This window comes from Aegilops tauschii, chromosome 4 (assembly GCF_002575655.3).
Source record: "Aegilops tauschii subsp. strangulata cultivar AL8/78 chromosome 4, Aet v6.0, whole genome shotgun sequence".
NCBI classification, from domain to species: domain Eukaryota; kingdom Viridiplantae; phylum Streptophyta; class Magnoliopsida; order Poales; family Poaceae; genus Aegilops; species Aegilops tauschii.
The window spans coordinates 437,066,715-437,090,998 of NC_053038.3; the positions used below are offsets into that span (position 1 = coordinate 437,066,715).

Here is a 24,284-nt window from a genome sequence, read left to right on the forward strand (position 1 = left end):
TCGTATCAAGCGTGGCACCCCAACAATAAAATCCTACTAAAATTATCAATATGTGTACTTCCCATCTAAATCTTGCTTTTGACTTGGAAAACACCCGCAGCGTCTGCTACGTGTGTAGTCGTTGGATGAAGCGTAAGTGTGCGCTCATCATCATCTCCCCACGTAGCCACTCACGTATTCCCAGTTGGCGCCACACCACCACATCGTCATCTTCCTCAAGGTTTGCGATGGGGGTCCTATTAATTGTGGTTGCGAGGTTGAACCGGAGGGCAACAAGGGTCTTGTTGTAAAGGGTCAACCGCAACATGGTTGTTGCAGGCTGATGGGCAGAGATCAGACGGTTGTTACTCGCCCGTCTAACGACTGCTGAGGCGGTCAATCTCATCCAAACATTACCCGACTAGCATGCAACATCCGCCTTTTGATTTTTAGCGGTGAGTCCTCGACAGAGCTCCACAAAATGCATGGACTTATTAAGTTCATTCAAAATTCAGGAAAAGTAGGTCAGTTATGCACATATAGGGGGAAAAGGAGGGTCTTGGACCCATATTCTGAACTAGGTCTCACTTTGTGCATCAAAGTAAACCTGTTCATGGATAACCCGACCCGGAGGCCCGAACCTGAAGCCCAACATTTGGGCCGGGCTCGGGCTCTAGTTTCTCGCCCGAAGCTCGGCCCGAAAGCCTGAAATTACCATATATATTATTTTATTTGAAATATAGGTATAATAAACTAATATGATATCCTGATACGTCTCCAACGTATCTATAATTTTTAATTGTTCCATGCTATTATATTATCTGTTTTGGATGTTTAATGGGCTTTAATATGCTCTTTTATATTATTTTTGGGACTAACCTATTAACCGAAGGCCCAGTGCCAGTTTCTATTTTTTTGCCTATTTTAGAGTTTTGCAGAAAAGGAATACCAAACGGAGTCCAAACGGAATGAAACCTTCGCGATAATCTTTCTTGATCCAAAAGCAAACCAGAAGACTTGGAGTTGAAGTTAGAAATGCCACGAGACGTCCATGAGGCAGGAGGGCGCGCCCAGGGGGTAGGCGCCCCCACGCTCGTGGGCCCCTCGTAGCTCCACCGACGTACTTCTTTCGCCTATATATACTCTTATACCCTAGAAACATCAAGGGGACCCACGAAACCACTTTTCCACCGCTGCAACCTTCTGTACCCGTGAGATCCCATCTTGGGGCCTTTTCTGGCGATCTGCCGGAGGGGGATTCGATCACGAAGGGCTTCTACATCAACACCATTGCCTCTCCGATGAAGCGTGAGTAGTTTACCACAGACCTTCGGGTCCATAGTTATTAGCTAGATGGCTTCTTCTCTCTCTTTGATTCTCAATACAAAGTTCTCCTCGATGTTCTTGGAGATCTATTCGATGTAATACTCTTTTGCGGTGTGTTTGCCGAGACCGATGAATTGTCAATTTATGAACAAGTTTATCTATGAATATTATTTGGTTCTTCTCTGAATTCTTATATGCATGATTTGATATCTTTGCAAGTTTCTTCGAATTATCGGTTTAGTTTGACCTACTAGATTGATCTTTCTTGCAATGGGAGAAGTGCTTAGCTTTGGGTTCAATCTTGCGGTGTCCTTTCCCAGTGACAGTAGGGGCAGCAAGGCACGTATTGTATTATTGCCATTGAGGATAAAAAGATGGGGTTTATATCATATTGCTTGAGTTTATCCCTCTACATCATGTCATCTTGCTTAATGCGTTACTCCTTCTTATGAACTTAATACTCTAGATGCATGCTGGATAGCGGTCGATGTGTGGAGTAATAGTAGTAGATGCAGAATCGTTTCGGTCTACTTGACACGGACGTAATGCCTATATTCATGATAATTGCCTTAGATATCTTCATAACTATGCGCTTTTCTATCAATTGCTCGGCAGTAATTTGTTCACCCACCGTAATACATGCTATCTTAAGAGAAGCCACTAGTGAAACCTATGGCTCCCGGGTCTCTTTCTTATTATATTGCATCTCTTTTATTTACATCGCATCTCGTTTACTATTTTGCAATCTTTACTTTTCAATCTATACAACAAAAATACCAAAAATATTTACTTTACTATCTCTATTAGATCTCACTTTTGCGAGTGACCCTGAAGGGATTGACAACCCCTTTATCGCGTTGGTTGCAAGGTTCTTGATTGTTTGTGCAGGTACTAGGTGACTTGTGTGTTGTCTCCTACTGGATTGATACCTTGGTTCTCAAAACTGAGGGAAATACTAACGCTACTTTGCTGCATCACCCTTTCCTCTTCAAGGGAAAACCAACGCATGCTCAAGAGGTAGCATATCCCGAATATGATTAATTTAATAAAAAACACCACTGTTCATGTGCTTCAGGCCGGGCCGTGACGGGCTCGGGCTTGGGATTTTTTCATCGGGCTTTGCCAAGCCCAGCCCGAACCCGGCCCGGCCCGGGGAACGATCGGGTTTACATCAAAGTAGGCAAATGTTTGCTCCCTCTACTTCGCCTCCATAGACGCGTCGATGATAGCTCCGCCTTGCTATGAATGTGAATCCCAGGGCTAATATTTATAGTTTAGCTTGGTGCAGTTAGGCTTAGGAAGTTTTTTGGTAGGGACTATGAAATGCTTTTTCGTTTGCAAAAATATAACCATAATGTTTTGGTATTGTTGTGTGAATTTATTAATTGTAACCGACGAAAGTTGTTATGCATATATTTCCTTTTTGTCTAAAAGAATCTCAGCTATTAATTTACTGTAGTTAGATATCCATCACAGATGGGGTTTTTAAAGAGAAAAGTATATTTTTGGTCCCTTAAATTTACCAAAAGTATACAACTGGTCTCAAAATTGGGTAAGTTTCGCCCAAAACTTGGTTTCAATCAAAAATTGGCCATGTGGCAGCCGTTTTCTCGCCCTCGTGATATATATCTCACCCAAGCCAAGAAGGGATCTAGTTGTACGCCACCAACCCACCGTCACATCCGTCCCCTCCCTCACCTTCTCGACAAGTTATAGCTGTCATTGAGTCGTCGACCCGCTGCCCAGCCGTCCTTGTCGATCTTTACCATTGATCCCCTCCTCCGCAACTACAACGTGCCTCCCCGTGTCGAGGAGAGGCCAAGTTGCGTATGGGCTTAGCCATTTCCCCTGCCTCCTTTGTCACACGGGGTCTCACCTCCGCCCCATGGTTCTTGCCGGAGTCTGCCCGGAGAGGAAATCCAGATCATGGTCATATCCACTGCACTCCAAGCCCAAATGTTCTTCGCATGTGTCGTGGCCTCCGCGGGTTGGAGTGGTCGCATTGCCGACCAAGCTTGCCTCGTTGTTAATTGCTACCACATTTCCTCGGGCTAGCCCCCATATTGGATGAAGGCGGTGACCGCACCGGACGTGCCATGAGCAGCTACCTTCACGTCATGCATGTGTCCCCGTTGTGCCCCATTAGGTCGTTGCAGTTGTCTCTGTGCGCTCAGAACGTTGGCGGCTGCGATGCAGCGCCTCATGCCGCTTGAACCGAGCACTCCCGCCCGCTCCGCGTCGCTTATGATTGAGCCGGGGGGGGGGGGGGTCACAGGGAAAGAAGATCGATGGTCGGCGTCTCTGTAGGTCGTCGTGACCATCGCCGCCGCCACAAAAAGGTTGGGTTTTGGTTGGAGGAGATAAGGGCGTGCGCGCGCGAGAGAGAGAAAGAGGATGGCGATGTGGGTGGGTGACGAGTTGGTCCAAACAACATGTATGTCATGGCAATGGAGGGAAGATAAACCATGTGACATATGTTTGTAAGCATCTACTGTGATTGTACCGTATTAAAAAAAAAGTAAAATCGACAAAGATCAAACAATACCACACTCAGATTTCTGAGACACACTCATTTTTGAGACTAGGGCAATTCTATAAATTAAACAGGTAAGCAGATATCGCAACTCGCAAGAGAGCTTCCTGGTTCCAAATTCCGGAAATGCCCCTGAATCGAGACGGCTACTGACTTTTCCCCTCTCATCAAGCCTTCCCCAGTCGAACGCCGTTACCGAAGGCATCCCTCCTCCCCCCGATCCAGCCATGTCGTCCGCGCCGCCCGCCCACCAATCCAAACCCTCCTACCAGCGCCGCCCTCCCAACTCCGGGCCGAGACAGCAGCCGCCGCCGCAGCAGCACCAGCAGCAGCGCTACGTCCCCAAATCCGCCGCCCCTTCCGCTCCTAAACCCTCGCCCCCACCACCGCTCACCACCGCCCTCCGATCATCGGCCGCCCCGTCTGCATCTGGCGCCGGCAGCAGCAGCGGCGGCGGAGCGGCCGATGGGTTCGTGTTCTACCTGCCGCACGACGAGGCGGTTGCGGCCGGGCTCGGCGGCCTCGACGCCCAGGAGTCGCAGGCCGTCGTCGACCTCCTCAACGACGCGCTCGCGTCGCTCCTCCGTGCCAAGCCTCGCGAGTTCTGGCGCCAGGGTAACCATACAATACAACTCCTATGTGCATTGGATGCAAATCATAAACCTTAGTTTTTGGATTAGGAACCTGGGCCGGAAGCTTGGGAGCTTGTCCTTTTAACATTCGGTTTGCTTGCCTGGTTTAGAACAGTTGCTCGAATGCAATTTAGTGCGAATTCTTATGCATACATTTTGTTGTCTGTATAATTTGCTAAGCCATGGATATAGCATGAAACTACAGCGAATATCTACTTATTCAGATGGTTACAATTCACTATAAATGGTCGAGCGCTTTGATAGTAGGGATTTGTAGTGGTTCTTATCACGAACTTTTGATCTAGTAGTTTAGTATACTGTCACTGACTTATGAATGTATAATACATATGGTGGCTTAAATTGAGGATTCATTCATGCTTGAACTCGTACATATCTTATTGACAGCAGTGTTACACGCTTTGCTGAGTATAGCTTGATAGTTTGCTTAACAAATTGATTGGCATTTTTTAAATACCGCCTGCATTTTTATTAACTTATGATATATTGTATTTTCCTGCCTATTGTAAACATGCATATTAAACTGCTCAACAGGTTGTGATCTGGAGAAGTGTTGTGGTCAATTCAACTAACTGGTTCATGGCTTACACATATAGATATATTGAGTGGTTAGTTGGCATTTAGTTGTATTTCTGATTATGTCTGGAATCTAGTTAATATCCCAGCTAAGTTGTTGAAAATCTTATCTGTATTTGCTACTTGATTTGGAAGTTTATTTGCAATCAAAGTTCGAAAAAGCGCTAGGCGTTAATTATGCGTTTGGCCACCTACTTGCGCTTTTCTAGCTTAGGTGTGATTAGGCGCAATTAGGCGTTTGTGCTGTAGCATGAAGGAATGAGCTAGATGGGCTGGCCTAGCCCATTAAATCACAGGCCCATCTTCCTATTCTCCTACTAAAGCTTTAATATGGTGCACAGTCGACAGAAAATCTAGGTTTCCTCCTCACGCCGCCTCCCCCCCTCGTCCTCTCTCCCCGGCTGCATGATGCCGCCTCTCTCCCTCTTCCTCTGTCCCTTGCTTACACCGATGGGAACCAGCGAGTGAAGCTCAATATCTCGCCGGAATCAATCGATTTGTCATCGTAGCGGTTGAATCCTCGTCGGGAGGATGAATCCTTGCAGGGGAGGTCAAATCCTCGACGGGGAGATTGATTTCTCGCCTGAGAAACGTGATTCCTTGCCGGAAACGCTGATTTCTCGCCGGGGGACCTGGCCGGCCGCTTTTTTGAGCGCCTAGGGCCAATGCCCAGAGCTTAAGCGCGCCTAGGCGAGCGCCTAATAGTGCCTTTTTGAACTATGTTTGCAATCTTAAATGCTTAATTGATTTCTTCCATATATCAGCAAAACTGCTGTCTGTGGTGCATATATAACTTTACTTTGGCACTGATGAATTGCACTGGCTCAAGTAGTAAGTTCACTAGTCAGATGTTCAACAATTCCAAATTTTATTTTTCCCTATCGAACACTAGATAGCTATCAAGCTATGTGCATGTGGTTCCTTGCATCTTCTCTGAATGGTTATCTACAGTAACAAAGTAAAGCTGATGAATACATGTATTGTATTGGTTATTGGTACCTAACCACCGCGCCAGGCTCTCTGTTGTGTTCTAGAATTGTTAACCGGAACTGGTCCCAGTAAACAATAGTTTAACGACTAGCTAGCTCAACAAGAGAAATTGCCAGATGATCATGTTTTTGTTTGTGATTTGTCTAATGTTTTCACTCCTAGAGTTAGAACTTATGAAGAGATCTCAGAGCTACAGCCTACAAGCAGCTGAACTTTGTTAGTGACATCTAATACTTATAGTTGTTTTTTCTGCAGTGGCACAGAATGCCTCTCTGCATGCATTCCTAGATAGTTACCTACAATTCAGACACCGGTGGTATGATTTGCCACACAGGGGTCCCAAAGGGACAGTTGCTGGTTTGGTTGTTGGGGAGCTTGAGCTTTGCCGCCGTGTCTTTATGGTCCTCTACCGCATGTGAGATTTCTATCATTTCGCAAGTTTTAATTTTATATCTGTAAAACCTTTTTCATAGATGGTGTATGGCATCAAGAGTTGCATATAATTGTTGTGGTGTGTCTCTTGTTTGTGTGTTAGATCATCAAACAAGGATCCTGGATCAGGCCCGGGTGAGTCCCTTAGTACGAAGGAGCATACAGGTGAGATTGGGACTACTTCTTTGATCATTGTGTGCGTTCATTGATTTTAGTGCAGAATTGAGTGGAATCATTTGTACCCCTGTAGCCCTTCTACAGGAGAAAAGACTGCTTGATCTACCAAAGTTGTTGGATATATGTGCTATATATGGGCATGACAATGGGGAGTTGACAAGTTCACTGGTTGGTTCCTGAGGCATTTCATTTGTTGTTGGTACTATTATTGTTTTCCATTTTTATGTCGTTCCTATATCCTCAAGCTATTTATTATTATTATTATTATTATTATGAGCTATGAATGCTTCAGTTAATAATGATTTTATATCTCCAGGTTACAAATGCAATCGTTGTGCAGCCCAATTTACTCGATGGCATCAATACTGTCCTTCCCCAATTCCTGGACATTTTCCACACAATGCAGGACAGATGCATGGACTCACTACAGGTTTTTTTTCTTACTTGAATTTTGGTCACTTTTTAATGATGGATGCCATATATAGGCTTCTTTCTTCATTTATTGGGTAGCAACATCTAGACAATAGTTTGATGGGAGAAATTCTTTGTGCCTATGGTAGAACCACCAGCATTTCCTTTAGCTAGTGTTTTTGTTTCCGTTTTCAATCAAGTTTTTTGAGAAGTGCATTTGCGCTGTTAGTAAAAGGTTTTTCAGTTTGTTCATTCGCCTAATGAGTAAAATCAGTTCTGAATTTCTGATCAATAATTTAGTATATAATTCACTGGTGCAATGGTTGCCTGGAGTGTCCTATTTTCTTTAGTTAAAAAAACACACGACTGTGAAGCTGCATCGACTCCTTTAGTTGCAAAGTGTCATGTTTCCTGGGACTGTTCATTCTACCTATTGGTGCAACTTATAGTTGTATTGGTCTTAGATCCCTTTGTTGTGCTAGTGCATATTTTGCAGCAAAATATGAGTTGTATATCCTTTTAGCATTACTGTTATGTCACTTGCGTTGTCTGAAATTAATCAAATTATGTTATTGACAATTTGTATTGTTCTTTAGCTGTTCTAAACGTGCATTAGGGCAGGGTTGAGGTTGATGACAATGAAATATGATGGTCCTGTTTTCTGAGACGTGCATTTACGTTGTTTGTAAAAGGATTTCAGTTTGTTCATTTGCCTTGCGCGGAAAATTATTCCTGAATTTTATATAATTCACTAGTGCAGTGGTTGCCTGGAGCTGTCCGATTTTCTTAAGGAAAAAAACTGTGATATTGGATAGACTCCTTTAGCTGAGAAGTGTATCACGTTTCCTGGGACTGCTCAGTCTACCTTTTGGTGCAACTTATAGTAGTTGTATTGATCTTAGATCCTTTTGTTGCACTAGTGCCATATGTTTGCAGCTAAATATGATGTATATATACTTTTAGCATTCCTGTTATGTCACTTGCTTTATCTGAAATTATGTCAATTGACAATTTGCATTGTTCTTTAGCTGTTCTGAACGTGCATTAGGTCAGGGTAGAGGTTGATTGACATTTGATGGTACATTTTCTTTTATTTCTTTAGGAAAAATATATTATATTCAGAGTGAGGATACATTTGCTTAAAATGGTTAAAATGTTAACAACACAATTGAATTAAAGAATAGATCATGCATTTACAGCGAAATGATGCCAATCTATGATAGAGCTTACAGAACTTGCATAAACGCAACTTAACTGTAATTTGATTTGCAGGTGCTCAGTTCACCTGGACCAAATGTCAGTGGACATACCCAGCTTCAGAAAGATTTCTCGGAGGTCAGTTTTATCTACTAGATGATACACCGCGCGTTTCTGTGGTTATCTTGTTAAAAGAAATGCCTAATTAGGTGCTATAGAAGCAACTAAAAGTAACGAAAACAAAATATAAGAGTGGTCTCGATTTACACTTTCAAAACAATAAAAATATGAAGCATATAACAAAATGATATATAAAAGAGAAAGAACCTTTAGATTGCAGTTAAAAGAGTGCCATTCCTGAAAAAAAATGTGAAGGATAAACTCCGTCGGTATGCTCCAAGCGCCCAACCCATATACCGTGTCCAAGCGAGCAAAATACCTATTAGAAAAATTAACTTGTGACTTACACACATGATGTGGTAGCGCTGCGTTGATATGCTAATGCAAATAATGTAACAACTTACATGCATGGCTTGCCGATGTGGCATGGTTGCATGGCTTGGAAAAACAGTCAGTGGGTTGTAGCTAGTTAGGAATAGAGGATTCTAGATTTTTTCTGATATATTTGTTGTTCTTTTGCTTAACTTTGATGCTTAATTGCAAATTTAATTTCCCCAGGTGCTGGATTTTGTTAATGATGCAATTATTACTCTGGATGCCTTTGCTGAGGCTTACCAGCCTGCTGCATTATTATTATGTGCTTCTTTTGAAAGAGGGTAAGCTTCTATTCATTCATCCCAATGATTGGTGCATGTTTCTTAACTAGGCATTGATGGTTTTGTACTACTTGATTTGCAGGGATCGAGTTGAGGAATTGCTGAACACCCTTGCAAGTTTGTATGATTTGTTGTTACCATCTTTGCTTCAGGGGTTTCAAGTTATGTCCAGTTCCCAAAGCAATGGAGAGACTTCGTCTGAAAGTATACTTAATGACATAGTTCTTGGCATAAGAATGCTATCAAAGAGAGCTGTTGGATTTGGTTGGAGATTATTAGAGTTCTGCTATTTAAATGATCAACTTAAGGAGGAGGATGTCCAAGCATCTACTAAGATGTTTCCAGCTAAAGTCGAAGATCCTATGATCAGGGGAGAAATAATAGTTCAAATACTCAAGGATATCAATAGAGAAGCTACTTACTCTTCTAAAGGGAATCCTGGAAAGACGTTTCTGCAAGCTCTTCAAAAGGAATTTCAGTTGATGAGCCGGATTGGCGATATTTGGAACAAAGGTAATTGATCAAATTTCTCAATTAGATGCTTGCTTAGCGTCTTATGTTTGTAAAGTTCCGCACAACCTTTTGGCCCCCCTGTACTTATTGTGTCAAAATTTCAGTCAGAATTATCTCGACATCATTAGTTTTGTTTCTTTCAGAAATAGCATGAGATTTTGTAGATTTATTTGGAGAAGTAATATAAGGTTTCATTGCCCCATATACTGATCTCTTGCATATGTGTACTGAATTCGTTTATCTTGTTGGTGTGCTGTCACAGTACTTATCGCATGTCTGTGTGTGAGTTAACACAGTTATAGGCTTATATTGTTTGGTGCTGTTCTAGTTTGAGATAGTAGAATGCTCTCAGTCAATCTCAGAATAGGAAGAATGAAATTCAGTGTCAAAAGGAAATGTTTTTCAAGCTTGCTGAAATAGCTTCATCCTGTAGGAGTTTGTCATACTTACCAGTTTTTGATCGCTTCCACTGTTTTTGCCCTAGTTAAGGCACCAACAGTGTTACCTACCTACTTTCTCCATCCAGATTTATTAGGCTCCCTCGTATTTTGGGTTAACTTTGACCATAAATTTAACTTATGAAATATGAACCATATGTCACAAAAATTATACCGTGGAAAACCTCTTTCAAGTACAAATCCAATAGTTTACCTTTTGTACTATATACCTCATTTTGTGGGTCATATAGACGGTCAAAGTTTGGCACGAAATAAGACTGGCCCAATAAACCTGGACGGAGGAAGTACTAATCAAGTGCAGCACTTCTATCTGTGTTCCTATCATTTGGTACTTTTGAGTTATTGACTTCATAAGAAAGCACTTGTTTTGGTTTCCTATAGATTTTGTCATGTGAAAGTGTTACAAGCCTGGCAGAATTGTTCGATTGATGTACATGCCACATTCGTATGATTCAAAGTTTTATTTATCATATTCCTTTTGATGCCAAACACTCTCTATTGATGCATTCCATGTGTTCCTGCTAAACCTTAACAGGATGGATATACATGGAGGATGAGCAGTTCCAGTTCATATCACGTCTGTGCGGATCCACTGTCACTTCTTGGAATAGTGTCCCTGGTTTGCCAATATCTTCCCATGGTGGTGAACTTCAACAGAAGAATGAGGAAGCTGCTGTCATTGAGTCCAAGATTAGTCAGATAAGGGACCTTCTTCCTCATTATGGGAAAGGTTTCCTTGCCGCTTGCTTGGAAGCCTACAACCAGAACCCTGAGGAAGTTATCCAAAGGATACTAGATGGAACACTTCATCAGGATCTTCTAGCTTTAGATACTTCGTTACAAGAGATGCCACAACAAAAATCTGCACCTAGTGTTGCGAAAGATAAAGGCAAAGGCGTACTAGTGGAAACTATTCCTAATATTGCAAATAAACCCCATAAAGTTGAAGCCCAATCTTCTTCAGTCTCATCAGCATCCAAGGCTCCTATCTCATATTTATCTTCAGTTTCATCAGCATCCAAGGCTCCTGCCTCATCTGTATCATCAGTTCCACAAGGTAGATTTACAAGGAAGACCAATGATGATCTGCCCAACTTTGCAGTTCTAGACTCGCAAAAAGCCAAAGATGCTGTTAAGTCAGCTGTCCTTGATTCCCAGTATGAGTACGAGGATGAGTATGATGACTCGTTTGATGATCTTGGCTTCAGCGTGGCGGAGTCAAGTTACGAGGAAGCAGAGGGCGCCAATGATGCTGAGGGTTCCTCCAGTGGCCCACGTTGGGCTTCACAGAAGAAGCCACAGTTTTATGTCAAGGACGGGAAGAACTACAGCTACAAGGTTGCTGGTTCAATTGCTGTATCAAATGCTCGAGAGGCGGCAGTCTTAAACAATACTCAGAAAGATACAATTCATGGTCTCGGTCGTGGTGGAAATTTACCTATTGGTGGAAATTTACCTATGGGAGTTCCCAACAGGCAACATAGAGTTGTGGAGGAAGAGGAGGGTGGTCATGCAAACAGCTTCAGCAGAGGAGGCTCGAATCCCCGTGGTCGGGGCAGGGGCAGAAGAGGTGGCTGGGATCAGGGTAACCCAGCGGAGGAGAACGAGAATTCTAGTGGGCCACAAAGTTTTGGCCGTGATGGAAGAAGAGGGGGCAGGAACCATGGCAACCTGCCAGAGGTAAATGATGGCCAACAAGGTTTTGGCCGTGGTGCAAGAAGAGGGACCAGGGATGAGGACAATCGGCAAGAAATGAACAACCACTCTAATGTCCAGCAAGGTTTTGGTCGTGGCGCAAGAAGAGGGGCCAGGGAGGAGGACAACCAGCCAGAGGTAAACAACCATCCTAATGCCCAGCAAGGTTTTGGTCGTGGCGCAAGAAGAGGGGACAGGGACGAGGACAACAGGCCAGCAGGGAATAACCATGGCCAGCAAGGTTTCGGTCGTGGTGGAAGAAGAGGGGACAGGGACGAGGACAACAGGCCAGAAGGGAATAACCATGGCCAGCAAGGTTTCGGTCGTGGTGGAAGAAGAGGGGACAGGGACGAGGACAACAGGCCCGAAGGGAATAACCATGGCCAGCAAGGTTTCGGTCGTGGTGGAAGAAGAGGGGACAGGGATGAGGACAACAGGCCAGAAGTGAATAACCATGGCCAGCAAGGTTTTGGTCGTGGTGCAAGAAGAGGGGACAGGAACCATGACGATCCAGTGGAGGACAATGAAGATCGTAATGCAGCACAAGGTTTCGCTCGAGGAGGGCCAGGCCCCCGTGGAGGCGGCCGGAATCATAACCGGAGGGATCAGGCGCTGAGGAAGCATATGCAAGGAATGACAGGGCTTTAGCTCACCACCGTTTGAAGTTCAGCAGGAAGTGTAAATTTGTCCAAATGGTTTTGAGGGACAGATGATGTTCACACAAGCGCTTGTATTTTGGTTGTTCCAATTACATGATACACAACATGCAGCTGCAGCCCCCATAGATACTTTTTTGTTTTGAAAAAGACGTTGTATGAAATGTGAGAATTCTTAAAGGTGAATTACCGTGAAGTAGCTTGGTCGCCCCAAGAACTGCTTCCTTTTTGGTACTTGAAAGGTTTATGTTGGTCCAACCCTAGTGCTGTGTGCCTTTGGAACATGTTATGTTTTGTACTGGATACTGTGTGAATGTGTGGCTGCAATGGTTCATAGAAACGGGAAATACTTTCTCTTCTTTCGAATGTAGACTGAAAATCGTTGTTGTTGGGAACCTCATCCCTTAGTTTTTACGGCACAGAAATGGATACACTTTCTGTCTAAAATCCGGTATGCTTGAGAGTGGCCGAGGCCATGGCGTCTCCAGAGGAGAATTATGAAGGCGAAGGCAACAATCATGGCGTCACCAAGGAACCATCCATCCTTGATGATGCCAAACCCTTTGCTTCGCTCTGTTTTACCTTTTCTCACACACACGATAGCGGCTCATTCACTTCCATCACGTCTCAATTCTACAGGAAGGAATGAAGGAAGGCAGGCTCGTGAAGCTTGGAATCATCATTCGCCTGGGAGAAAAAGGTTAGCGACATACTTTCGCCCTAGTTATTCCCCCGGTGCTTTCTTTATCTCTACGCAAAGAGGGCATGCTCAAGTGATCGACATCGATCGCCTCACCTGTACAGTACAGTACAGAGGAAAAAGCCTGCTGCCGGCAATGGAGGAGATGATGGTGGCGGTGGCGTCGCTGGCATGCCATGGCAGGGCAGCCATGCTCTCATCCTTTACCTTGACCATGCTTTTTTACAGTTAAATCGTATACATAGTGATGGTTTCCCTTTTCGCCTTTCTGTTACTTGCAGAGATATCCGGAAGGAAGGATGGCCTAGTACTCGTGCTTTTCAAGCGATATGTAAAGCATATCCATCCAAGGTCTGGCTGATAGATTTGCTGTTCTTCCAAGCGCAGGAGAAATTTGAAAGAGGAAATTGTACAGTGGGTAAACGTAAGTTGCTAACAGCTGTTCCGATAAAAAAAAAGTTAATTTTGGGCTGGTTCCTGATTATTTGCGCAGACAGAAATTTGGTGGTCATCTGAAAAATTATTTCCAGGTTACACCACTAGTCCCCCACTACATGAATCAGCATAATTCTAGTACATAAGAAAAGGTGTGACCATGTGTAACTGCTGCTAGATAACTAGTGAAGCAGCAGCCTATTACTAAGCCTCAGCATTGCAAACTACCCAACGAAAAGAGGAAGATCTTCTTGTCATTATTCTTCTTTTGTACAAAAAATTCCACATGTTCCAAACGTATACACCCCGATCTCTCCTAACCTTGGTCGTCCCGAGGTTAAATATGTGCTTAATTATCACTATCATACATTTGCCGCAGCTGCTAAAGCTATCACAGTCCATATGTGCTATGTCCATTGCAAAATTCATTCTGCTCCTCCCACCCTCCTCCCAACCCCCCTCTCCTACGATGACATGCTATCATCATCGTCGTCGGAGTTGTTCTGCCGCCGTTGGCCATACAAGCTTAGGACCGGCAACGGGGCTGTCGTCGAAACACGGAACGACCTCGCCGACCCGACAACGGTTCTGTCCTGCTGCATCCGGCCAACCTCCCTGCAGACGTGATCCAACATCGAGAGGAAGTCCCTCACCACCATGAATATCCTCAGAGGGTGCGCCTCCTCCTTCGCGGCGTCCCCGTGGAAGTAGTCGGTGATGTCTTTCACTCTCCCCAGAGCCCGCTTCTCCTCGCCTCTCACTATCTCGATCTCCTTGTCGGCTTCCTTCAGAAAGCCCTGCATCGCGGTGAAGAACCTCTGGCCCTGCGTGCATTGCCTCTCGAGCTGCAACACCGACTTGATCTTCTCGAGGCCCGTTTCGAGCTTGCTGACGTACCCGTGCAGAACATCGAAGTCCATGGAAGCCGCCTTCTTGACGTTTCCGAGCTCGCTGCTCAGCCCGCACACAACCTTCAGGCCTTTATCTTTAGAGCTGGTGGCCGTGGTATTTTCCTTTTCAGATTTCGCATCTTCCGATCGGATCATTTCTTGGACAACAAAGTGGAGCAGCGTGGTTTTGCCATCAGCTCCCTTGACGTCTGCGAGCTTGAGCAGGGTGTCAAGCTTAAAGGCTTTAGCCTCACCCCGGTTCGTGCCGACATTCATCCGATTCCCGGTCCTCAGCACTGCTTCAAGGAGTTTTAGGAACAACCTGCTACCCCTAAGATCTTCACAAGCTGCCTGAAAACAAGTGAAGAAATGTGAGCAAACCACATGTTCAATACTCCCTCTGTTCCATAATTCTTGTCGACAGGAATTATGGAACAGTTGGAGTAGCTGAATATGGATATTGACATTTGATACTCAAGTCAAGGGTGTGCGGTACCAAAAAGGGAAGTAGGATTTGAAAACTAGCATACCTCTAGCGTTTCAAAAGACTTCCTTAGGTAATTTATCTCAGTCTCGAAATTGGCACGGTACAGCATGGCGTCGACTCTTTTGAAGGCGAAAGGTATATCCAGAACAGTCTTGAGAAAGCGTTCTGCGGTACCCAGCTTCGCTAAGTCGCCGCTGTAATCTCGTAGTTTGACCTCCTCCTCTTTAGTAGGTGCCATCTTGACTAATGTTTCCAAAAGCTCACTGCCTAAACATTCAGCATTGCCTGTTCAAATGTGGAGACCAAATAGTGTAGTCAGTGGACACTGCTATACAGAGAAATGATGTGAACAGCAGAACGCTCCATTGAAAAGTATGAAAACGATTATGTGTAGAAATCAGGGTGAGTGTTTGATTCAGAGAGCAAATTTTAGTTTTTGGACTTTGGAAGTCGAGTGAGACGACGCCATCGGTTATAATGGAAGAAAGGAAAAACAATCACTTCATCAATTGCTGGATGTTCACAACCTTCCTACTAGAAATGGATTGGTCGAGCCATTTTCTTCCCTTATTGATTCTAAGTCCTTGTAAATTCTGTTGAGGTCTTATTGTCAAGAACCGGAAGTTTCTGTTAATTCTTAGTACCTATCACTATCGAAGTGCAAGCTCCAAATGTGAATCTCATTGAAAGCAAAACACGAATCATAAAATCAGATGAAAAGAGTGTCCTACCTACCACCCAAAGCATCCTTATGCTAGATACTAATCACAATCAAGCACAGCTCCACAATTTAAGGTTTGCAAACAAATAGTACTCATATTTTTTAGCTAACGAACAGTAGAAAGCTGGCTCAGTTTAGAATGCCAATCAGGTCAAAATGAGCTGAAAATTTAATCAAAATCACAGTAGTCGCACAAACACTCACCGTCCAAGAGCGCATCCGAGACCTCCTCGCGCGTGACATTCAAGGCGCGCAACAAGATGGCGATGTTCTGCGCTTTCTTGGGGTCGAGCACCCTCTCCTCCTGCCTGAACGGCGGCACGGCGGGCTTCCTCCCGGCGTCCCTCGGCGGCGCGGCGGGCATGGAGTTGTTCATGAAGAGCGCCTCGATCATGTCCTCATCCAACCTGAAAGAGACGCCTCGACATCACGCACAGTTCGGAGACCACCGGCGTATACGGATAGAGAGCGTTTACTGTGAAAACAGGGTCTCAACTGGAATGAGCTTGACTTGAGCTGGTCCCAGACCATGGCGCGGTCGGAGCTCGCCCGCACCTTGTCCCAGTGCAGTGGCTTCAGCTTCGGCAGGCCGCCGGCCGCGTCGTCCTCTGCCCGCATCGACGTGCTCCCGTTGTTCTCCGCCGCTGCCGCCGCCGTGATCGGCATCGGCATGGCAATGCGGGGCCCTTCCGGCGGCAGCGGCTTCAGCAACCGGCGCCTGGATGTCGGCTCCCCCGTCTTTGGGGGAAGGCTGTTAGTTGACGCCATCGGTGGCGGTGGTGGAGGAGGTGGTGGTCTTGGGGCTGCGTTGGACTTGGGCGGCGCTGTCGGTGGTGGTGGAGGAGGAGGAGGAGGTGGTGGTGGCGGCCGTGGAGGTGGGTTGGAGGGTTGCACCGGCCGCGGGGATGGCGAGATTGCCTGCTTGACGTCGGGGGTAGAGCCAGTGGAGAAGCGCGTGCGCGGGGGCGTGCGCGTGCGGCGGGATCGTGGGGGCGGCGGCAGCGCGGCGATGGCGGCGACCGGGGGGAAGAAGTCGCTGGTCATGCTGGGGAGGCTGCGGCGGGACGCCGTTGTGGTGGTGGGCGGGCTGGACGCGCTCGCCTCGCTCCACGTCTCGCCGTACACGCCACTGCCGGCCCCGCCGCCGGCGCCGGAGCCGGAGCCCCCCGAGCGCTGCCGCGGCGTGTAGTACGCGTCCTCGTCGGAGGAGCCCATCGTGGTGGCGCGCCGCAGCGGCGGGAGCGGCCGGAGCTCCGGGCTCGGGTGGTCGGTGGCCTCGTCGCGGCACACCGCGCGCCGCGCGCGCTCGTTCCGCAGCTTGCGGTACGGCGACCCGGCGAGATCGGCGGTGGTGGGCCCGCGCTGGTGCGCGGGCGTGGTGGGCTCCACCGTGCCGACGTAGAGGAAGTCGGTGGCGGAGGGGGCCGTGCGGCGGAGCGCCGGCCCGCCGTCGGGGCCGAGTAGCTTCTGCGAGTCGCAGCGGCGGCGGGCGCGGCCGGTGATGAGGAACGCACATGCGAAGCCGAGCAGAGCGACCCCGGCGGCGGCGGCCGCCCCGGCCGCCACTATGGTCGCCTTCTTGGGGCCGTGGCCAGCAGCAGTGGGAGAGGGCGGGGTGGAGACATCGGCGGTGACGGTGTTTGGGGGGGACGAAGCCGTACCGCCGCCACTGCCACCACCACCATCACTGGACACCGGCGGTGCCGGAGGGAAGAAGTCGCCGGGAGGGGCGTCGGGCGTGGCCACCGGAGGGCTGGGGTCGGAGGTGAAGTCCGGCGCGGGTGGAGGCGGCGGCGACGGGGGCGGGGTCCACTCAATGGGAAACAGCGGCTGGTGCAGCACCCGCCTGGGCACGACGGCATCGGCAGACACCGCCGGCGAGACGCAGCCGCACAGCACCAGCTGCGCGAGGAGCAGCGCGATGGCGGGAGGCATTTGGCGGGCGGTGCGAGCAGAGAGCACGCACAAGAAGAAGATAAAAGCCAAAGCCAGAGCCAGAGCGCAGCTTCGGTCCTGCTTTCTAGAGTGAGAGAAAGACAGACCGGGAGGGGAGAGAGTGTGAATTGAGCTGAGAGGAGAGAGAAGACGCCGCCATTTTCGGGCGGGCGGGCGGGCGGCTTCGGAGATGTACTACCATATGCGATCGCCACCATGGGCGGAGGAGATCAACAACGGTCTGGTAATCTCCTCTCCATACGTACGTGGCGCCTCCGACGGCCCGAATCTGCTTTGCGTTCGCTTCTCTTTTGCTTCTTTTCTTCGCAGCTTTTCTTTTCTTTTCTTCGGCGCTCCGCTTTGGCATCCCACTACGAATGAAAAACAAATGCGTGCTGTGGATCTAAACCTCTTTTTCCTGCCTGCCCAAAGCTTGGTGCGCAGGTTGCTAATGTACAAGAACTTTGATCGGAATGGGGATTTCGTGCTGCGTTTAGGAGGTTTTGGTGGATTATAATACGGCTCCTGGTAGGTTGGTACGCCCGCCGCGCAAGGTAAAGGAAATATTCCACACATGCACGATACTTTGCGTACCGACAGGCCAGCTCTACTCTATCATCAACAAATGGTGGTACAGTGCAGCAGTAATAGTACTTCTAGTATCTTTGTGACCATGTGGGCCTCGCCGATTAAGAATGCGCACCGCATTTTAATTAGCTTCTTTTGACTGTCTTCGTTAGCTTAATTCATAACGTTGTCAATGGACGGAGAGACCTTTTTGATTCCAGCAAATGCTGGATGCAACAGTGCGGGGTCAGGTTGCCACCCTGCACTGGTTTTCTGCTTTGCTAGTCAAGTTTCTTTTCCTCCTTGCCAAGTAGGCTCCCGCTAAACGGTAGTATTAGTTTTTTTTAAACAATCTGCCAAGCTTTATTGATCATAAGAAACAATAAGGGGAATATGCATGTGATCATGAGGTTGGCCTAGCCAAAACATGGTGTCCTTGATCCAAAGAATGAGAAAACTTGGCCAGAGCGTGAGTTTCGATGTTAAAAGCTATCCTTCAAAAGTATAGCTGCAACTAATGAACCCTCATTTCGAGATATTATCACATTTACGATTGACTAATATGTTCTTATGGTTTCCTGAAAAATATTTTTCAACAATTTGGTTAGATCATGACGCGATGATCATCTTTTGGAGAGACAAATCTTCCGCTCGTGCTAGAGCCTCTCGACTTTAAGTGGTTATTGGTAACATATATTGATTATCATTTCCATGTTTATATAATCGGGGCCAAGATTTTAGTTTCTTCCTTGGCCTGTCGGTATCTAAGGACCGACCTTGAGTGCAGGACACACCATCAAGGGCAGGTTAAAAAGCTCGAAGTCCTTGAAGCCAAGCCCCCCCCCCCCCCCAAATGGCCTTAGGTTGAGTCATTGTTTCGTAGGAACCTTAACTAGGTTTACGTTGTCCTTGCTTGCTCCTCCACCAAAATTTTCCAATCATCATACTAAGGTGTTCGGACAAACCTCTAGGAATCTTAAAACATGACATAGAGAATATAGGCACTACTTGGGCAATGGACGTGATCAACACTTCTTTCCCGATCAAATTCGGATTTGGACTATGATTGGGCTGAACAGTGGTAGAGCCTAGTGAACTGGGCCTACTACTGGCCCTTTAAAGGTGATATTTACTGGACCTGCACATTCCCCATGACTTCAGGTCTACATTGAAAGTGCGTTAAGTCGACTAGAGGGGGTGAATAGACGATTTTTATGAATTCTTCGCTGAGGAATTTCAGGGTGGGGAAATTCCTTAGTGAAGAAGGACTTGCAGTGGAATAAGTACTCAGATGCAAACATAACAGAACATAAGCATGGTCATCATGATGAAATGAAAAACAAGCACAGAGTACAGAAAGCGTAAACACAGGATAACACAGGATGAAGACAAACAGGATAACACTAAGGGGCGGTGCGCCCCCCACACCCTTTCCCACGATACTTGGGGAGGTGGGGCGCCTCCACCTGGCTTGGGAGGCAAGCCTCCACCTGCTTGGCTTGGGGGCAAGTCTCCCTAGGATTTTCCCTAGGGAGATCCAATCTGCTTGGCCGCCGCCCCCTAGGGGAAACCCTAGGGCGCCTCCCCCTCTCCCCTTGCCCCTATATATAGTGGAGGGGTGGGAGGGCAGCCGCGCCTCTTCCCTGGCGCAGCCCTCCCTCCTCATACACCTCCTCCATCTCCTCCGTAGTGCTTAGTGAAGCTCTGCCGGAGAACCACGAGCTCCATTGCCACCATGCCGTCGTGCTGCTGGAGTTCTCCCTCAACTTCTCCTCTCCCCTTGCTGGATCAAGAAGGAGGAGACGTCCCCGGGCTGTACGTGTGTTGAACGCGGAGGCGCCGTCCGTTCGGCGCTAGATCGGATCTTCCGCGATTTGAATCGCTGCGAGTATGACTCCATCAACCGCGTTCTTGTAACGCTTCCGCTTAGCGATCTTCAAGGGTATGAAGATGCACTCCCTCTCTCTCGTTGCTGGCATATCCTAGATTGATCTTGGTGACACGTAGGAAAATTTTGAATTTCTCCTACGTTCCCCAACAGTGGCATCATGAGCCAGGTCTATGCATAGATTCTATGCACGAGTAGAACACAAAGTAGTTGTGGGCGATGATTTGTTCAATTTGCTTGCCGTTACTAGTCTTATCTTGATTTGGCGGCATTGTGGGATGAAGCGGCCCGGACCGACCTTACACGTACTCTTACGTGAGACAGGTTCCACCGACTGACATGCACTTGATGCATAAGGTGGCTAGCGGGTGTCTGTCTCTCCCACTTTAGTTGGATCAGATTCGATGAAAAGGGTCCTTACGAAGGGTAAATAGCAATTGGCATATCACCGTTGTGGCTTTTGCGTAGGTAAGAAACGTTCTCGCTAGAAACCCATAGCAGCCACGTAAAACATGCAACAACAATTAGATGACGTCTAACTTGTTTTTGCAGGGTATGCTATGTGATGTGATATGGCCAAAAGGATGTGATGAATTATATATGTGATGTATGAGATTGATCATGTTCTTGTAATAGGAATCACGACTTGCATGTCGATGAGTATGACAACCGGCAGGAGCCATAGGAGTTGTCTTAATTTATTGTATGGCCTGCGTGTCAATGAAAACGCCATGTAATTACCTTACTTTATTGCTAACCGTTAGCCATAGTAGTAGAAGTAATAGTTGGCGAGACAACTTCATGAAGACACGATGATGGAGATCATGATGATGGAGATCATGGTGTCATGCCGGTGACGAAGGTGATCATGCCGCGCCTCGAAGATGGAGATCAAAGGCGCAAGATGATATTGGCCATATCATGTCACTTTATGATTTGCATGTGATGTTTGTCATGTTTACATCTTATTTGCTTAGAACGACGGTAGCATAAATAAGATGATCCCTCACTAAAATTTCAAGAGATGTGTTCCCCCTAACTGTGCACCGTTGCGAAGGTTCGTTGTTTCGAAGCACCACGTGATGATCGGGTGTGATAGATTCTAACGTTCGCATACAACGGGTGTTGACGAGCCTAGCATGTACATACATGGCCTCGGAACACAAGCAAAACACTTAGGTTGACTTGACGAGCCTAGCATGTACATACATGGCCTCGGAACACAAGAGACCGAAAGGTCGAACATGAGTCGTATAGTAGATACGATCAACATGGAGATGTTCACCGATGATGACTAGTCCGTCTCACGTGATGATCGGACACGGCCTAGTCGATTCGGATCATGTATCACTTAGGTGACTAGAGGGATGTCTATCTAAGTGGGAGTTCATTAAATAATCAGATGAACTTAATTATCATGAACATAGTCAAAAGGTCTTTGCAAATAATGTCGTAGCTTACGCTTTAGTTCTACTAAGATATGTTCCTAGAGAAAATTTAGTTGAAAGTTGATAGTAGCAATTATGCGGACTGGGTCCGTAAACTGAGGATTGTCCTCATTGCTGCACAGAAGGCTTATGTCCTTAATACACTGCTCGGTGTGCTGAACCTCGAGCGTCGTTTGTGGATGTTGCGAACATCTGACATACACGTTTTGATGACTACGTGATAGTTCAGTGCGTAATGTTGAACGGTTTAAAATTGTGGCACCAAAGACGGTTTTAAAACGTCGCAGAACATATGAGATGTTCCAAAGACTGAAATTGGGATTTCAGACTAGTGCCCACATCAAGAGGTATGAGACCTCTGACAAGTTTCTTAAGCCTGCAAACTAAGGGAGAAAAGCTCAATCGTTGAGCATGTGCTCGGATTGTCTGAGTACTACAATCGCTTGAATCGAGTGGGAGTTGTCTTCCAGATGAGATAGTGATGGTTCTCCATAGTCACTGCCACCAAGCTATTAGAGCTTCGTGATGGACTATAACATATCAGGGATAGACATGATGATCCTTGAGCAACTCGCGATGTTTGACACCGCGAAAGTAGAAATCAAGTAGGAGCATCAATTGTTGATGGTTAGTAAAACCACTAGTTTCAAGAAGGGCAAGGGCAAGAAGGGATACTTCATGAAACAGCAAATCAGTTGCTGCTCCAGCGAAGAAACCCAAGGTTGAACCCAAACCCGAGACTAAGTGCTTCTGTAATGAGGGGAACGGTCACTGAAGCAGAACTACCCTAGATACTTGGTAGATGAGAAGGCAGGCAAGGTCGACAGAAGTATATTAATGTGTACTTTACTAGTACTCCTAGTAGCACCAGCGTATTAGATACCGGTTCGGTTGCTAAGTGTTGGTAACTCGAAATAAAAGGCTACGGAATAAACGGAGACTAGCTAAAGGTGAGATAACGATATGTGTTGGAAGTGTTTCCAAGGTTGATGTGATCAAGCATCACATGCTCCCTCTACCATCGAGATTGGTGTTAAACCTAAATAATTGTTATTTGGTGTTTGCGTTGAGCATAGACATGATTGGATTATGTTTATCGCAATACGGTTATTCATTTAAGGAGAATAATGGTTACTCTGTCTATTTGAATAATACCTTCAAATGGTCTTGCACCTAAAATGAATGGTTTATTGAATCTCGATCGTAGTGATACACATGTTCATGCCAAAAGATATAAGATAGTAATGATAGTACCACATACTTGGCACTGCTATTTGAGTCATATTGGGATAAAAACGCATGAAGAAGCTCCATGTTGATGGATCTTTGGACTCACTTGTTTTTGAAAAGATTGAGACATGCGAACCATGTCTATTAGTATATATGCATCAAGAAAGTCCATACAGATGGATCGTTTGGACTCACTTGATTTTGAATCACTTGAGACATGCAAATCATACCACATGGGCAAGATGACTAAAAGGCCTCGTTTTCAGTAAGATGGAACAAGAAAGCAACTTGTTGGAAGTAATACATTTTGATGTGTGCAGTCCAATGAGTGCTGAGGCATGCAGTGGATATCGTTATGATCTTACTTCACAGATGATTTGAGTAGATGCAGAGTATATTTACTTGATGAAACACAAGTCTGAATTATTGAAAGGTTCAAGTAATTTCAGAGTGAAGTTGAAGATCGTCGTGACAAGAGGACAAAATGTCTGTGATATGATCATAGAGATGAATATCTGAGTTACGAGTTTAGCACACAATTAAGACATTGTGGAAATTGTTTCACAACTAATACCGCCTGGAACACCATAGTGTGATGGTGTGTCCGAACATCATAACTGCACCCTATTGGATATGGTGCATACCATGATGTCTCTTATCAAATTACACTATCGTTTATGGGTTAGGCATTAGAGACAACCGCATTCACTTTAAATAGGGCACCACGCAATTCCGTTGAGACGACACCGTATGAACTATAGTTTAGAGAAACCTAAGCTGTCGTTTCTTAAAAATTTTGGGGCTGCGACGCTTATGTGAAAAAGTTTCAGGCTGATAAGCTCGAACCCAAAGCGGATAAATGCATCTTCATAGAATACCCAAAACAGTTGGGTATACCTCCTATTTCAAATCCGGAAGCAAAGTGATTGTTTCTAGAAACAGGTCCTTTCTCGAGGAAAAGTTTCTCTCGAAAGAATTGAGTGAGAGGATGGTGGAGACTTGATGAGGATATTGAACCGTCACTTCAACTAGTGTGTAGCAGGGCACAAGAAGTTGTTCCTGTGGCACCTACACCAATTGAAGTGGAAGCTTATGATAGTGATCATGAAACTTCGGATCAAGTCACTACCAAACCTCGTAGGACGACAAGGATGCGTACTACTTCAGAGTGGTACGTAATCCTGTCTTGGAAGTCATGTTGCTAGATAACAATGAACCTACGAGCTATGGAGAAGCGATGGTGGGCCCAGATTCCGACGAATGGCTCGAGGCCATAAAATCCGAGAGAGGATCCATGTATAAAACAAAGTATAGACTTTGGAAGAACTACTTGATGGTCGTAAGGCTGTTGGGTGCAGATGGATTTTAAAAGGAAGACAGACAATGATGGTAAGTGTCACCATTAAGAAAGCTCGACTTGTCGTTAAGATGTTTTCCGAAAAGTTCAAGGAGTTGACTACGATGAGATTTTCTCACTCGTAGCGATGCTAAGAGTCTGTTGGAATTATATTAGCAGTTACTGCATTATTTATGAAATCTTGCAGATAGGATGTCAAAAAAACATTGTTTCCTCGACGATTTTCTTGAGGAAAGGTTGTATGTGATACAACCAGA

At 46.1% G+C, this 24,284-nt stretch overlaps 2 protein-coding genes and 1 long non-coding RNA gene across 4 annotated transcripts; 2 read left to right on the top strand and 1 right to left on the bottom strand.

The window, feature by feature from the left end:
- The first annotated feature begins 3,938 nt into the window (after positions 1 to 3,938).
- On the top strand, positions 3,939 to 12,610 carry LOC109751317 (uncharacterized). Of its 2 annotated transcripts, XM_073496877.1 has the most exons (10): positions 4,023 to 4,453; positions 5,023 to 5,096; positions 6,310 to 6,469; positions 6,590 to 6,651; positions 6,737 to 6,831; positions 6,980 to 7,093; positions 8,347 to 8,409; positions 8,950 to 9,047; positions 9,130 to 9,560; positions 10,554 to 12,610. In XM_073496877.1, exons 3-10 carry the CDS (start codon positions 6,453 to 6,455, stop codon positions 12,359 to 12,361), a joined length of 2,688 nt encoding a protein of 895 aa, XP_073352978.1. In that variant the 5' UTR covers positions 4,023 to 4,453; positions 5,023 to 5,096; positions 6,310 to 6,452; the 3' UTR covers positions 12,362 to 12,610. The 2 variants fall into 2 exon arrangements, with proteins under 2 accessions (XP_020165797.3, XP_073352978.1); XM_020310208.4 differs by lacking the exon at positions 5,023 to 5,096 and having other exon boundaries at positions 3,939 to 4,453.
- A 352-nt stretch (positions 12,611 to 12,962) lies between these two features.
- Positions 12,963 to 13,541, top strand: LOC141021356 (uncharacterized). Its single transcript, XR_012182377.1, has 2 exons — positions 12,963 to 13,069; positions 13,351 to 13,541. It is a non-coding gene; the product is annotated as an uncharacterized lncRNA (long non-coding RNA).
- A 197-nt stretch (positions 13,542 to 13,738) lies between these two features.
- On the bottom strand, positions 13,739 to 17,716 carry LOC109751315 (formin-like protein 8). The gene is made up of 4 exons (XM_020310207.4): positions 16,099 to 17,716; positions 15,807 to 16,009; positions 14,925 to 15,166; positions 13,739 to 14,745 (listed from the first exon to the last, which is right to left on the bottom strand). The coding sequence occupies exons 1-4, from the start codon at positions 17,535 to 17,537 to the stop codon at positions 13,969 to 13,971; spliced, it is 2,661 nt and encodes an 886-aa protein (XP_020165796.1). The 5' UTR covers positions 17,538 to 17,716; the 3' UTR covers positions 13,739 to 13,968.
- Positions 17,717 to 24,284: the final 6,568 nt, after the last annotated feature.